At 44.6% G+C, this 15,666-nt stretch overlaps 1 protein-coding gene across 1 annotated transcript in view; it reads right to left on the bottom strand.

Annotated features, from left to right (window-relative positions):
- Positions 1 to 11,073, bottom strand: part of LOC310788412 (alpha-2,8-sialyltransferase 8F-like) — a gene marked incomplete at both ends in the record, with an annotated part of 28,711 nt that extends 17,638 nt beyond the window's left edge. Inside the window, one exon of the mRNA XM_083649970.1 lies at positions 10,901 to 11,073. Within this exon, the coding sequence (XP_083506096.1) occupies positions 10,901 to 11,073 (173 nt within the window). The remainder of the gene's footprint in view (positions 1 to 10,900) is intronic.
- Between the last annotated feature and the right edge of the window lie 4,593 nt (positions 11,074 to 15,666).

Here is a 15,666-nt window from a genome sequence, read left to right as displayed (position 1 = left end):
TCTCAAATCTTACCTGCTTCTCTTTATCTAGGCTACATCTCCTCCATTATGAGTGGTATAGATTTAATAAGGAAATCACAGAGAGTGTGGACCAGAGCAGCTCAAAAGGCAAAAGTATTCAAAGTGAAAAAACGGTGGATAGATTTAATAAGGGAAATGAATACGGGATAATGGCTTTTACCTGCATTCATCTCAAGAGATTAATTCATTAAAAGAGTCAACAGGAGGGTGAATCAAATTCTGTAAAGCTGACTGAAGCATGTCTGCCATCATCCTCCATCTGACTGACTCACTGATTATGTGTCTTAAAGTATTGAAAACAGCAAACAATAAATTGTGCCCAGTTCTGCCCTGGTGGCAGGTCAGAGGATCCTCTGTTGGTATGCAAGAATTATGTCTGCAAAAAGATGTTATCTATGTTATGTTTTTTCTAGTGGATCAGGGAAATCCTCTCAACCATTCATCCCCCGGAAGTGTGAATTGCTCGTCGCAGAACTATGACGTGCAACGCGCAGGCCTGTGTCTTTCATAGGCATCCCCCCTGCCGCCGGGAGGATGCAGACCTGGTGAGACGAAGGAGAAGCCCGGCCGGGAGAACCACAGTGCCTAGACTCTCCATGCACAGGTGTTCTGATCCCTGCGGAGTAGTTCCACAGCAGCGGATTGGGGTTTCTTGGACCCGTCCGCTAGCAACATTGCAGAGGAAGATTAATTAAGTGGACAGATCCGTGAGTGGCTGCTGCTGGGATACAAGTCGAGGCGTAATTAGCCTCGGCTGGGTCACCTGGGCGAGGGTGTATGATGTTGTGAGACCTGAAACACCCAACGACCCCAGGTTACATCACTGATGATGTATCCCAGTTGCATTTAGAAGATGTAGTGTGTAAATATGTCGGGGTTAAGGCATATTGCACAGTGAAGCCTGGCCTCCCCCTTGCCGGGTGCATCTATTAGATCAGAATGTATGATTGCACTGCACAGCATTATCAAGGTGTTATGGCAAGGTGTGTCGTGCGATGGAGGGCTCCTGTCTGGTTGTCTCATCATGGAAATCCCCTGCTTGACAGCAATGTCATTCTTCACAATCCAGTAAGTAAGACATAACACCTTGATGACGTCAGGATCTGTAGGCATACCTGCATATCGCTGACCAGCCTCCTCTCCCTTCCGTCCAAGGAGTCTGGCGCCGCAGGTTTCCATAACTGGGATAAACCCTTCCCTGCTCTACTCTGCTCTCCCATTGGAGCGACTGTTTCGGTGGCAAATATTTTTTTCATTCTTACTTTTTAAGCAGTCAGCCCCTTCTATGCATGATTTTGCTCGTATGCACCTGGAGGTCAGTAGTTGACCTGGGCAAATCCATGTGGTGCTAAAAAAGTGTGGTCACCTATAGGTCAGCAGGCAAATCTATCTTGTGTAAAAAGTGTATGAAGTGATGTCACTCAACTGGAAATGATGTCATGCAATTACCCGACTGTGATGTCATCAGGTAGTTCTGTAGTCACATAAGATGTAATCACCTAAGGTTAGTACATCTTAGGTGACTACAGCACAACACCTTTCAGGTACAATGTCATCAGGTAGTTCTGTAGTCAGCTAAGACGTAGTCAACTTAGGTGAGTACATCTTAGGTGACTACAGCACAACACCTAAGGTGACTACATATTAGGTGACTACAGCACAACTACCTGATGACATCACAGTCGAGCAATTGCCTGACATCAATTCCAGTTGAGTGACATCAATTCACACCACACGCTTTTTTACACGAGATCGATTCACCCAGGTCAACTGCTGACCTATAGGTGACTGCACTTTTTAACACTTTTTTAAACACTTTTTAGCAAGTCCTAAGACGTCACCTGGAAGTGATGTCACTCGGGCAGTTTGTGTTTTTTAGTGTGTGTGTGTGTGTGTGTGTGTGTGTGTGTGTTGAATGTCTGTTCTCCCTGCTACCCTCAGGGAGGAGATACAGGGTCCCAAGAGCACGCACAAATCGCTTGAGGGACAGTTTCTTCTCACAGGCCACGAGACTCCTTAACATATACAAATAGTGAGTAGCCGTACTGTACCGCACTGTAGATGCTACCATTATGTATGACTAATGTTCAATAGTATGTTTAATTAGGTATACGCTATTTGCACCTAACAGAATGTTATTATGTTTAATTATGTTTGAAGTATGTTCATGCCATTTGCACTATGGGCAGTGAATACGCCACTGTCTGTGGCGTGTCTATGTGAAACATATATGTAATCCCTCGCAAAGTTAACGTGATATAGATGAGTGATAGCCGTAACATGGTTCTACTGTGATGTCCGCTCCAATAAGACTTGGCTTACTTCATAATGTACTTTTACAATAAAACACATTCATGCAATGACTTTACATAATGTAGGCTATATTTATGTGCATCATTTAGCCTGTGCAGCAGGTCATCTACAAGTTATAAAACTACCTGCCCTGAATGTGTGTGTGTGTGTGTGTGTGTGTGTGTGTGTGTGTGTGTGTGTGTGTGTGTGTGTGTGGAAAACACAAAAAATGGTAGGCAGATGTGCTTGGTTGGGGTGGCTTTTGGTGTTTTGCGGTAAAAGTGGCTCTCCTATTGACTTTGTCCTGCCAGTGTGGCTCTCATCGAAGAAATAGTGAGGATCACTGATGCTATAGTGTTACCTTGCTTACAGTACACAACAGTGTGTTGAATGTGAATACAGTGAAACTGTTAAAACAGGATGTATATATGTAAGGTTGATATTCCTTAATATGTCATCATAGCAGTGATGTAGATTTATTTTCATTTATTGGCAAATGTGTGTTATGACCCTGGGTCATATGTACTGTATTGTTTTGTCATCTGTTAACAGCAATCCTTTCCTCCTCTGTGTGTGTGTGTGTGTGTTGCAGTGTGATTGAGGAATGATGTGCAGGGGGTGTTCACCCTGATTGGCCTGGTCAGGTGATGGGGCTGTTGATGGCTGATTAGCTGGTGGAGATCATTTAAGCCACCTGATGCCATCCTTCCGCCCCTTGCTCTCCTCATTCCCAACGATGATAGCTGCTCTGCTGACTCTTTGCTGTGTTGTGTCTGGTAGTAACTGTATAGGCCTACTTTAGTAGTTCTGTGGAACTTTATTAAGATGTGTAGTTATCTTGGTAGACTTGTGCAGTTTAAACTGTAAATAGCTATGTTCCAGATCTACACTTTTGTACAGTGTAAATAACTTTTACCCAAGTAGCAGAAAGTAGGAGGGAGAAGCCCTTTGTTTTATTTGTAACAGCGGCGTTGGCGTATGTTGTACTGTATAATGTATAATTTGTGTGTCTTGTAAGCCCATGAGGGCTGGGCACTGTCAAGTGCATGACACATTTAATAAAAATCAATCAATCAATCAATCAATCAATCAATGTAACATATTTTCTCATGTTTCTTTGGTAGGAGCTTAGGTAAGAGCTGTGTCTTTTGTTTAATCAACCCTTTTCTTTTGTTAGGTAAGTTTAAGGTTGGGCATTAGTTTGTTTTGTTTGTTGTATTGGGGCCATGATCTGCTCTGAAAATAAACCTGCTACTTGTGAACTTTTGACCGTGGTTTGGCTGATCATCCTTGGGAGTGGGAAGAGTGGGGGCACCTTTGTGTTGTGATCCGGTTCCGCTAGGCCGGGTCGTAACATGTGTCATATATTATTCTTTATAGATTCTGTTCATTCTGGTGATGTGAACCAAAGATCATTTTGAAAAGAAGTGAATGAGAAAAAAGAACAATGCAATTGACTATGTATTGAATAAATTCTGGGGCAAGACCGACCAGACGAATGGCAGCAATTCTCCTCTGCTCATCATTCCTACACATTTTAACCTGTCTTACAGGCTATCTTCTGAATACAGGCCCCGCAAGGACGGGGCCTGTTACAGAAGCCCAAATAAAAAGTGACAAAGATGCAGCGATCTTTAGTTGGCACCTTGGCCATGGCAGGTCCTTGGCAGATTAAACAAAGACAACACAGAAACTTGGCAGCAATCTTCAGGTGGTACTCCCACTGCTGTGAGTGAAAATGTATTGCTTAATGATTACACTGCCATACGAAAGAACTGAGCTATGTTACACCACAAGGTGCACTGCTTCTGGAATGTGACAGAGCAAGTGTCAGTGACCGCATTTACATGGACTTGAGTATCCCGGTTACTGTCGGGGTTTTGGAGTATCCCGTTTTTGTGTTTGCGCATGTAAACATCATATCCCGGTTTCAGAAACCTGGATAAGTCCTTATCCCGGTTTTGAGAAAGCCGGTTATGCTAGGTGGAGTACTCCGAAAGAACCCGGGATATGCTGCATGTACAGTATACACCTTATCCTGCTTTCTGACCGCAGCAGACTGCGCAGGCGCGGCTTCAGCCAAGTCTCACTTCTGGAGCGATGAGGAAATCGAGTTTTGTCTTTTGGTGATGAAAGAATTAAATGCTTGGCAGCTTAGATAGGAGAAAGCATCGAAATGCTGCCCTATTCAAGTCTGTAGTATACAGACTACAGGACGAAGGTGTTGTGAGTGGTGTCCGTCCGAGGAGTCTGGCGCCGCAGGTTTCCATAACTGGGATAAACCCTCCCCTGCTCTACTCTGCTCTCCCATTGGAGCGACTGTTTCGGTGGCAGCCGGATGTCCGCTCCCGGCTTATTACAAACTCGTCATTGGCTCCGACCATGTCAATCAGAGTGGCTTCCGCTCCCTCCTGCATATCCGCATACCTCTAACCTGCCATCTATAGCAGAGGTGGGCAGGTCACTAAGAAAAGAGCTCACAACTAATAATCAAGGCTAATCAAAGCTCAAAGAGACAATCGCTCTAAACTCGCTAATCTTGAATCCTGCTTAATCGCTGTTACAAATTGGATGTCTAATAATTTCTTGTGACTAAACGCCAACAAAACTGAATTACTAGTTGTTGGCCCAAAAACTCAACTTCCATTTCTCACTGAGGGCTGTGGGAACATAGGGGTGACCCCGATCTTAGTCTGAACATTGAGAACTGCGTAATTACTCCAAACTCAAAGGTGAAAAACCTAGGTGTTACCTTTGATCCTACTCTTTCATTCGATGCTCACATTAAGGATATCACTAAAATAGCTTTCTTTCATCTTCGCAATATTTCAAAGATCCGTCCCTTGCTAAATGCAACGGATGCCGAAACCTTAATACACGCCTTTGTTTCATCTAGACTCGACTACTGTAATATCTTATTCTCTGGCCTTCCACTTTGTAGCACAAATAAATTACAACTCGTGCAAAACGCTGCTGCTAGAATTCTAACTAGAACTAAGAAGTTTGATCATATAACTCCGGTCTTAATCTCAAAGATTGGCTCCCAATTGGCTCCCAATTCAGGCCAGATCAGACTTTACGGTGCTTCTGTTAACCTATACATCTTTGCACGGGCTCGCACCCCCGTACTTATCTGAGCTAATCATTCCTTATGTTCCCACGCGTACTCTCCACTCACAGGACGGTAATTATCTTACCGTCCCTAAAATTAAGAAAAAATCAGCAGGTAGCAGAGCATTTGCTTACCGTGCTCCACATCTCTGGAACCAGCTTCCTCTGTCAGTTAGGGAAGCTGGCTCCATTGAAATTTTCAAAACTAGACTCAAAACCCATTTATTTTCCCAATCATATGGTTGTGCTTGATGGTTGCCTCAAGCCAGCTATATCAATATAAATTTAGACTTGACCTAATTTTATTGTTGTCTATAGTCATCGAGGAGGGTCCATATGGTATTGGTGGTATTTTTAAGAATACCATACGGAACCGATGGCACTGAGCATACATTAACGGTGCCAGTGGGGCTAGTCACAGCCTTAGTCATTGGGTATGGCCGTATGGTACTGGTGGTGTAGTTATTAAGAATGTCATATGGAACCGACCTGTGATGGCTAGGCTAATTCTAGGACCTAGACTTAAATTATTAGCTGCCAAACTTAGTTCCACCTCTGCACAGATTCCTCCGCCCTCTTCTCTCTCTCCCCCTCAGGTGTCCTTCATTGGCCTGAAGTACACCCCCGCCGCTGCAGCCCTAGGTCCGGTCGTCATCGTCCCAGCCACCTGTCGTCACTCTAGGGCCTAGGCCATCTACCCACTACTCCTTCGCCTGTCTGACACCCTGACACCCCGGGCTCATCATCACCATCAACCCATATCCTCATCATCCTGGTCACCTGTCGTCACTCCGGCCCACCTACCCACTACTCCTTCACCTGCCTGCCCAGGGGAAGGGGGGGACGTCCTCCCCCCCTGGCCTCATCATCACCTCCGACCCCTATCCTCCCCTCCTCTCCTCTTAATCGATGTCACCAATGCGGACTCATGGATTCCTCAGATCATCCTCGTGGAACTCCCAATCTTTTTACCCCTTTTTTTCACCTAGCTAATTAGCTAGTATTCTCTGAACCTATGAACACTTAAAGACTATATTTTCTATTTCTTTTTGGACTCTACTTTTTACATTTTCAACTCTCTTCCCTGATCTTAGGATCATTTAAGAACTACATTTTCGTATTCCTTTTGTTGGACTCCTTTTTACATTTTCAATTGTCTGTTCTTTTGTAAATTTTATTTCCATAATCTGAAACTCTGTAAATGGTTTAGCCCGGCATCTCTCGCCTGTCTCGGAGGGGGGTCCCCGGATGGGGTCCATAGCTGGACCCCTACAGTACATCGGCCTCACAAGGTTCCTCCTCAGCCAAGTCACTGAGGCAATCCATGTGGCAATCCATGTGGTGGATTGCCACCATATGGTGGAAAGGTTTTCTTGCGTTCACTGGGGGTGAGGGGGTACCGCTGTGTCCCAGCCTGGCCTTCTCTCCCACGCCTTATGTGTGTGGGGGCGGGGGCCGGGGCGGGGGGCATCGGTGCTCTCCATCACTGGTCGAGGGCTGCCGGTAGGTTAGAATAGGGTTGCACGGTATACCGGTACTAGAAGAGAACCGCGATACCCTTCTATTAAAAACGGTACTATACCACGTTAATTTAGTACCGATACTTAAAGAAATGTCATGGTTGCGTCAATGTGCGACCGTGGTGTATGTAGTGGAGGAGACCGCAGCCCCGCAGCTGCTCTCTGACTGTCTGTGTTTGAGCCTCTCAGCCTGCCGAGTTCGCCCCTCCCCACCCCTCCCCTCTCTCTCTGGTCACAGCACAGCTCAAATTTCACTCCTCTCAGCAGCCCTGATCCACAAGCAGTCTTGCAAGCCGTCTTGTAGAGAAAGCAGATGCACGAAGCGAAATATGGAAGTATTTTCCTTACGTTGCACACAGCGAAGGCAAGCCCGTGGACACACACATCAAAGCCAGTCTGTAAAAAGTGCTTCAACGCGACGCAGGTGAACGGATTCAACATCGAACAGGCTATTTCTCTCCAACAGGCATCCTGATTGTTTCAGTTCAAAGACTGGTTAGCGAATGTGAAGGATACATACATGCCCTCTTAAGTCAAACGAGTGTGATTTATTGTGTGACAAGCGAACTTGTTTCACCATCAGAGTTTTGACGAGGCAATTAAGGCAATGGGTATGCGCTGCCTAGTAGGTTACGAGCACAGACAGAATGAACAGTCACGACGGTGGATATAACGTAACGTAAGAGATAACTCAATGCAAAAGCCCCAATACCACCATGGACCTGACTCAAATAATGTATGTACTAAATAATTAAATCAAGGCCATAGAGTGTCATTAAAGCCCTTACATGGCATGCAGCAATCTGATGTCCCCCATACTAATATTTACAATAATCCAACCATTAATGTTACAGTAATTCATTGTCAAAAACACACCTACATGTGTTACACCACACAATAAACCACTGCTATTTCAATAGCTATTTATTGTGCATGCAAATAATAAACATCAATGACATTAACTCTAAATCTGGCACTTAATGTTGATGAAGCTCAATCCCAGGATTATTAGCCCACATACTACACATACACATACAGCACTGAGCACACTACAGTTGATGTGCACTAAAGTAGACCGAACACAAAATGAAATGAATCAATACACCTTGGCAGAGTTCTGCACTCTACTGAGCACATTTCTCCTTTTCTATTTAGTCCAATTCAAAATTTAGTCAATTAGATTTATGAGAGATAAAGAGGAGTCCCGCACACTGTCAATTACTTGCAAAAAAAACTTTTAATTAACACAACGTTTCGGTCTAACGACCTTCATCAAGATGAACCTGATGAAGGTCGATAGACCGAAACGTTGTGTTAATTAAAAGTTTTTTTTGCAAGTAATTGACAGTGTGCGGGACTCCTCTTTATCTCTCATACGTACTGCATCTCCGACGCACCTGCCTTTAAGAGATTGAAGGTGTGCATCAGCTTCTCTCTGTCAATTAGATTTAAAAATGACAATGATATCAAACTGAAAAATGTAATATGTTATGATTATTATTACATTCCACAATTTTTCCTGATGTTTTAAGTTTTTGCCGTGGTATTGTTTCAGTATCGGTATCGAGATACTTAGGCAGGTATCGGTATCGAACTCATAATTTTGGTATCGTGACATCCCTAGGTTAGAATAGCTTAGGTAGGCGATAGATTAGCTACCTGTTATAGTGTTCAGGCTAAAATCAGACTAGAGCAGAATAGGACAGGCCAGACTAGGCTGTAGATTAGCTAGATCCCCTATGTCCCAGTTAGCTCTGGTTAATGTCTAGAGTAGTCCGTTTGTCTGATCTTCTCCCCCCCCTCTCTTTCTCTTTCCCCCTTCCCCTGCTCCTTCCCCACTTCCCCCTTCCTGTTCTCTCCTCTCCCACATCCCCCCCCCCCACCTCCTCTTTTTCCATGCTATTCCCTCCCCCACATCCCACCGCTCTCCCCTCTCTCCTCTTTCTCCCCTCCTCTGCTCCTTCCCCTTCTCCTCTTCTCCCCAATTTTCCCCATTCCCTGCCACTTCCTCCTCTGTCCTCTCTCACATTCCCCCTGCTCTCCCTCCCCTGCACCCTCCCACCTCTCCTTCTCCGTTCTCTCCTCCCCCACATTCCCATTTTCTCCCCACCTCCTCCCTCTCCCTGCCCTCTCCTCCCCCACATCCCCCCGCTCTCCCTCCCTCCTCCCCTCTCCTGCTCTCTCCTCTTCCCCCCTTCCCCCACTACTCTAAAGCATAGTACCCATTCTACTCCAAAGCATGGCACCCATTCTATCCCCTCCCACTATTCCGCCACTATTTAAAGCATGGCCCCATTCTACCCTAAAGCGAGGCACCCATAAGCTCTATATGTGAACATGTGTTTATTTGGCAAAGGGACTCACTACTAAAGGCTTGCAGCCAATTAAATTAAGCATAGTTTGGTTGCTAAGAAATCGACATATGTCCGTTTGCAAAATGTGTGTCTATATTTCTCTATCATATAATTGTTCGATGTGTTATTATTACTACTGTAATTTGTTACTGTTGTGTCAGCTAGCCCTCCTTTCCCTGTTCTCTCCATATAGTCTCTCATACTCTATCTATACTCCCATACTCTTCCATAAGCTCTCTCCTCTCCCACATTTCCCATTCTCTCCCCACCTCCTCCCTCCCCCTGCTCTCTTCTCCCCCACACACCCCCGCCCCCCCCCCCCCTTCCCCTCTCCTGCTATCTCCTCTTGCTCCCTCCCCAACTCCTATACTCTCCAACATTTCCCATTCCCTCCCCACCCCATCACTCTCTCACATTCCCCCTGCTCTCCTCCCTTCTCCTGCTATCTCCTCTGCTCTATCCTATATTTCTATATTTTCTATATTTCTCTATCAATTGTTCAAAGTGTTATCTTTATTCTGTAATTTGCTACTGTTGTGTCAGCTAGAATTAGCTAGACATATTCTCTGTGAAGCCCTCTGAGACATGCTTGTCTCAGAGCAGAAACCGGCAGATACACCAACACCCCAGTTGAGAGTCGTTTCTGCACACTGTGCAACAGTGGTTCTATTGAATCTGAAGCCCACGTTCTATTACACTGTGAACTGTACAACGACATTCACGCTGATCTTTTTATTTTTCTATCGAAACACTATGAGAATTTTAATGACCTTGATGACATAAATAAATTGCGTAAAACTTTAGCTGGTGAACACGGTATAAATGAATGTGCCAAGGCCTGCCACCTCATCCTAAAAAGAAGAGTAGCCTTCATGAGCACCGCCCAATAAACTGCCCCCTCCTTTTACATATTGTATTGCCAACTGTATTTTCTGTGTAATAGTACTTGCATGTATGTTTTTATCTTTTATTGTTTTGAATTGTATTGTGTCTCACAACTCCATGTGAGTGGTCCTCAACTTTTTAATGCGCTTTCGTGATATAGTAATGCTTGAACTCTCCACTGCGAGGGTTAATAGAGCGAAGTCCTCAACTCTTGAACTTTGGAGAGGTGTAGCATCTCAGATCTCTGACTTAATGACCTCAGTGCCTCAGGAACCAGTGCTCCAATAGCAAAGTGTGAGACAGTTAATTTAAACAAGAGACCGGGGTTTGGGGTGGAGAGGGTGCTCTCCTATATTTTATTTCATTTTGTATTTCTTTTTGTTTTGTGATATATACAAAATTGATGTCACTCTGCATATATTCTGATGGGTATTGGGGGGGTGATATGAGTGAGCAGGTGGGATGAGGGCTCATGCATCCTGACTAATGTCTGTCATAATGTCGTGTAACTATGCTGAACTACTGATGTCAATAAAAAATTGATCACAAAAAAAAAAAGTATTATTATTATTATTATTATTATTATTATTATTATTATTATTATTATTATTATTATTATTACATGTAGGCTAGGTACCACACAGCCGGCCCGTACAGCACCATCATATCCCCATTTAACTCAATGAAGTCACCAAGTTAGTTTGACTTAGCGGTTACCTTGTTTCGTTGAAGACGTACCAGGAGAGAGCGGTCAGCGCGCTGCCCAGGATGACAAGTCTGAGCAGGGAGAAGAGCAGCTTCAGGTTCCTCATGCTCCCCTGACCGACCGGTCCCGCTGCAGCCTGCCTGCCTGCCTTGACCTCCCCTCGCCTGGTGTTGGCTCTACACATCGCACGAAGTGGAACAGTTAAAGCGAGTTGAGTTCACACTAGGCGCTCCGAGCCCTTGGCGATCTGTGTTTGGAGCTCGGCGACAAACTCCCCCTGATAGGCAAATCACGTTGGCTCTTGGCTCGCAAATCGGCGCACGCTTGTTATAAGTGTGAACTGTCTGCAGCCAATGAGAAGCGCAAGACACGGGGTAGGAGGCAGAGACACAGACATCTGTAGCACTGCAGCTCCCTGAATCATGCATCGATCCATCTGTCTAAAAAATATTTCCTCTGTCCTGTTTATAACTACTACAGTGGGCTATTTAGTTTTGCTGTGCTGCTGCCAGGGCCATAACCAGGGTTCCGAAATAGGGGAGGTCCAGCAAGGGGAGGCGGATTCAAAAAAGATTTGAGGGTTTTTTCCCCCCTTTTTTAGCCATATTTAGAGTAATATATCATTTTAAATCAACATTAGGATTATACTGTTGGGATGTCATTATTCAGTATATTCTCTTTCATGTCACCACCTGCTCAGCTCTCCTGTCAACATAATTGTAACTAACAAACACAAACTGTTTTAGCCAAATTCATATCAAAATGACACCTACAAACACAGGTAGCTACACAACCCAAGCCGTACACAACACACAAAGTCATCATCGATAATAAAAAAAAACATACAGAGGGACATTTATTTATTCCTGATAGGAACGATTGAAAAATAAAATAAAATATATTATGTTGTTTTTAACTTTACACCACCTCTTTTTGTTATTTATTGGGTCATGAAACTGAAACCATGCATATAGCCACCTGCATACCTGACTTCGGGAGCTTGGCAATTGGCATCATGCATGATTAGCCAGTAGCATCCCAACGTGTCACACAGGTAACATTACTTAAGAGACAGACTAGACACTTACTTTCTTGGTTGTTGCTAAAAAATCTGTCAGTGTCACTGTCGTTCACTCGCTCACTGTCTCGCAGCTCGCTCACCTTCAATTATCTCGCCAGGCAGACAGACAGTCATCACTCACCACCATGCTGCTGCTCTCTCGGAATCAAGTTACCGCGGACGCGGCGTCAGATGACTTCCTGCCTGACCTAGCTTTCGTTTAAAAATAAAAGCGATCCCGTGTTTTTCATGCTTTTCCATGCAGATTGTTTTATATATATATATATATATATATATATATATATATATTTTTTTTCTTCTTTTTTCTTCTTTTTTTTTCTCTGAAATATTAGGGGAGGTCCGGACCTCCCCGTCCTCATAGCTAGTTACGGCCATGGCTGCTGCACATAAGGATTTATCAGGACAGCCTCTTTTCTCCAAACACTGTATGAAGCAGCCTCCGGCACAGAGGCTACCTGTAACCTGTTGACTGCTCTCTGAGCTGGCGAGAGAAGCCGCGCTCTCCAGCCCTCCTCCGTGATAATTATGATAAGCCTGAATTCTATTATTTATTATTTAAACCAAACTGTATGCCCTCTGAGCACCGGGCAAGTGGAGGAAAGAGAGAACTTTGGCGTGGCAGCCCCCACCCTCTCTGGAACTCTCCCCCTACTGAAATCCGTAATGCCCCGACCCTGGACACTTTCAAAACAACCCTCAAGAGACCACCTCTTCAGTCTTCACCATGGCCTTTCCCTAGTTAGTTTTAGTTTAGTTAGTTTAGCCATCCCTTGTTTTGTTTTGTTTGTTTTTGCCCCTCTCTTCTTAATCAGTTTCCCTTGGTCCACGACTCCCCCCCTTGCCCCTCTCCTGTAAATCGACCTTGGGTTTTTTGAGTTAATATCATGTTATTATTATTTAGCTCGGGCTCTGTCTGTGATTGTCCCACTGTGACATCATCAGTGATGTCATAAATCCCACTGTGACATCATCCATGATGTCATAAATCCCACTGTGACACCATCAGTGATGTCATAAATCCCACTGTGACATCATCCATGATGTCATAAATCCCACTGTGACACCATCAGTGATGTCATAAATCCCACTGATGACATCATCAGTGATGTCATAAATCTGACATCATCAGTGATCTCATTGGCCACACAGCAGCTGAGTTGCAGGCAAGGCAGCGCGGTGGCTGAGCTGCGAATGCGAGCTGCAGGGCCAGCTTGGCGAGCTGCAGGAAGCGGCCGAGCCTAGGAATCGAGTGCGCGTAGCGTGCAAGATTCCTAGTCAGTATATAAATGGGAGCTGGGGCTCTGTGTGTCTCTGTCTGGCTGTCCCACTGATGACATCATCAATTATGTCATAAATTCACTCACACCCAAAGTCCAAGTGATGATGTCATCAGTGATGTCATAAATTGTGATCACCTTAGCAACGCCAAGACGACATGCAAGCAGAACCGGGCAAACATTGCCCAGGAGGAGCAGCAGCAGTTTGGTAACACTGAGGATAATTTCCCCACTGGAGGGGAGGCCCGTGTGGCCCTGAACAAAGACATGATCCAACAAGCTCACGAGCAACTGGAGGCGGCCATCCAGGCCTACAGTCAGCAGCACCGGGTAGAGGAGCAGCTCGGGGACAACCAGGACGACAAGCCCCAAAGTAACATCATCCAGACCCATCCTCAGCCACCGCCTCAGCCACAAAAGGAATGCAAACAGAAATTGAAGCACGGCAAAGGAGGCAGCAGTGGAGGAGACAGCAACAGCAGAAAATCAGGAGCGGCCAAGCCCTCTGTATGGATTTAACCCTCCTTTACAAACTGATGCATATTAAAATTATGTCAATATTAGAGCTGCTGCAATCTCTCTTAGATATTTAAACACCATGGTGCCTTAAAGAATCCTACAAGCTGGAGAAGATGTGTGTCTGTGTACTAAGGCGTGTAAAGAACATTTGTGATGTTGCAGCTGACGATTTGTTTTGTCTAGGGCATAATCTAATGTAATGTAATGTAACTGGTGAGTACAGCCGGTAGTTTCTTATCCAGTCTACATCTTTCAGTTATTGAGATTTCCTGGAGGAACCATTCATTCTCTCCTTGAATTAATAATATGCATATTAAGCAATCCAGTCTTTATACCTTCAAACTTTTTAAACCTGAACCACTTCTCAGTTTTTATGCTTCTGCCGGCGATAGCCACGCCAGAGGCATTATGGATTCGGGTTGTCCGTCCGTCCGTATGATGTTTGTTAACGTGATATCTGAGGAACGCCTTCACAGAATTTCATCAAATTGGCCTGAAACGTCGACTTGGACTCAAGGATGAAGTGATTAGATTTTGGTGATCAAAGCTCAAAGGTCAAGGTCACTGTGACCTCTCGAACGCCATTTTCAAACTCGTTAACGCGATATCTGAGGAATGCCTTGATGGAATATCTTCAAATTTGCCTCAAACGTCCACTTGGACTCAAGGATGGCCTGATTAGATTTTGGTGGTCAACGGTCAAAGTTCAAGGTCACTGTGACCTCACGACCACTCATTTCCTGCTTGTTAACACGGTATCTCAGGAACGCCTTGACGGAATTTCATCAAATTTGCCTCAAACGTTCACTTTGACTCAAGGATGAACTGCTTAGATTTTGGTGGTTAAAGGTCAAAGGTCAAATTCCATTCTATAACAATGAATGCCATTTTCAAGCTCTGTAATGTGATATCTCAGGAACACCTTGACGGAATCCCTTCCAATTTGGCTCAAACGTCGACTTGGACTCAAGGATGAACTCATTAGATTTTAGTGGACAAAGGTCAAGGTCACTGTGACCTCACTGTTGTAGAAAATATAAGTTCCATTGGCATTTCCTAATCAATAAGCTAATAATTGCATACGCATAAATTAATGCTATGAGTTACCATGACATGACATATCACACATATAGATTCTCCGTGGCAGAGGACTTCTCTCTTTTGCTGAGACCTTGGGCAGTGCATCGTGTCCCATAACAATTGATAACAGTCTCTCGGTCAGACTGCACGACGCACACACATTTATCCCATTCCTCTCCCCCCTCTTTTCCTCAGCCTCCCTGAGTATAAGTAATCCATGTCAACTGTCAGTCATGGCTGAATATTTGGACTCTGTACATTGATCAGATGGTACATTGAGATTCAGTCACTCCTATAGACCTTATTCACTAACCCCGGACAGCGCCATATTATTGACATACCGTCCTGCAGCTGACAACTATAGTAACGGCCTTATTGTCGTTTCTGTTCCATTACAAAATAAAGGTTAAAAAAAATAAAGAAAATAAAAAATAAACAAAAGAAAAAACGAGGTGAACAGACTTTGCTGTGAGGAGCTGTCAGAAAGTTTCACCTGGCTGTCTCTCCTAACTATCCACACATCTCCTGTGCTGCTGACGTATCCTCCGTCTCGCTCCCTTCACGTCTGTGGATGGTAGAGATAGAAACAAACCACGGGGACTTTATTGCTGTCATTACTACAGCCGTGTGTAACGCAGGTCACCATCCGAACACAATTGGAACGATACAGGTAACGCTAACGGCGGATAGCTTCCTATAAACTCTGCTCTTACATAGGCTGTCACTTAAAGCGGCTCCGCTATGTCAACAACATGGCGGCAGTGGGCGTGCCCGTACGTGAGTGATGTCAATCGAATAAGGTCTATAATGCAGTTATAGG

Source organism: Poromitra crassiceps, assembly GCF_964638095.1.
Source record: "Poromitra crassiceps genome assembly, chromosome: 13".
Taxonomy (NCBI): Eukaryota; Metazoa; Chordata; class Actinopteri; order Beryciformes; family Melamphaidae; genus Poromitra; species Poromitra crassiceps.
This window is presented reverse-complemented; position numbering and strand designations above follow the sequence as displayed.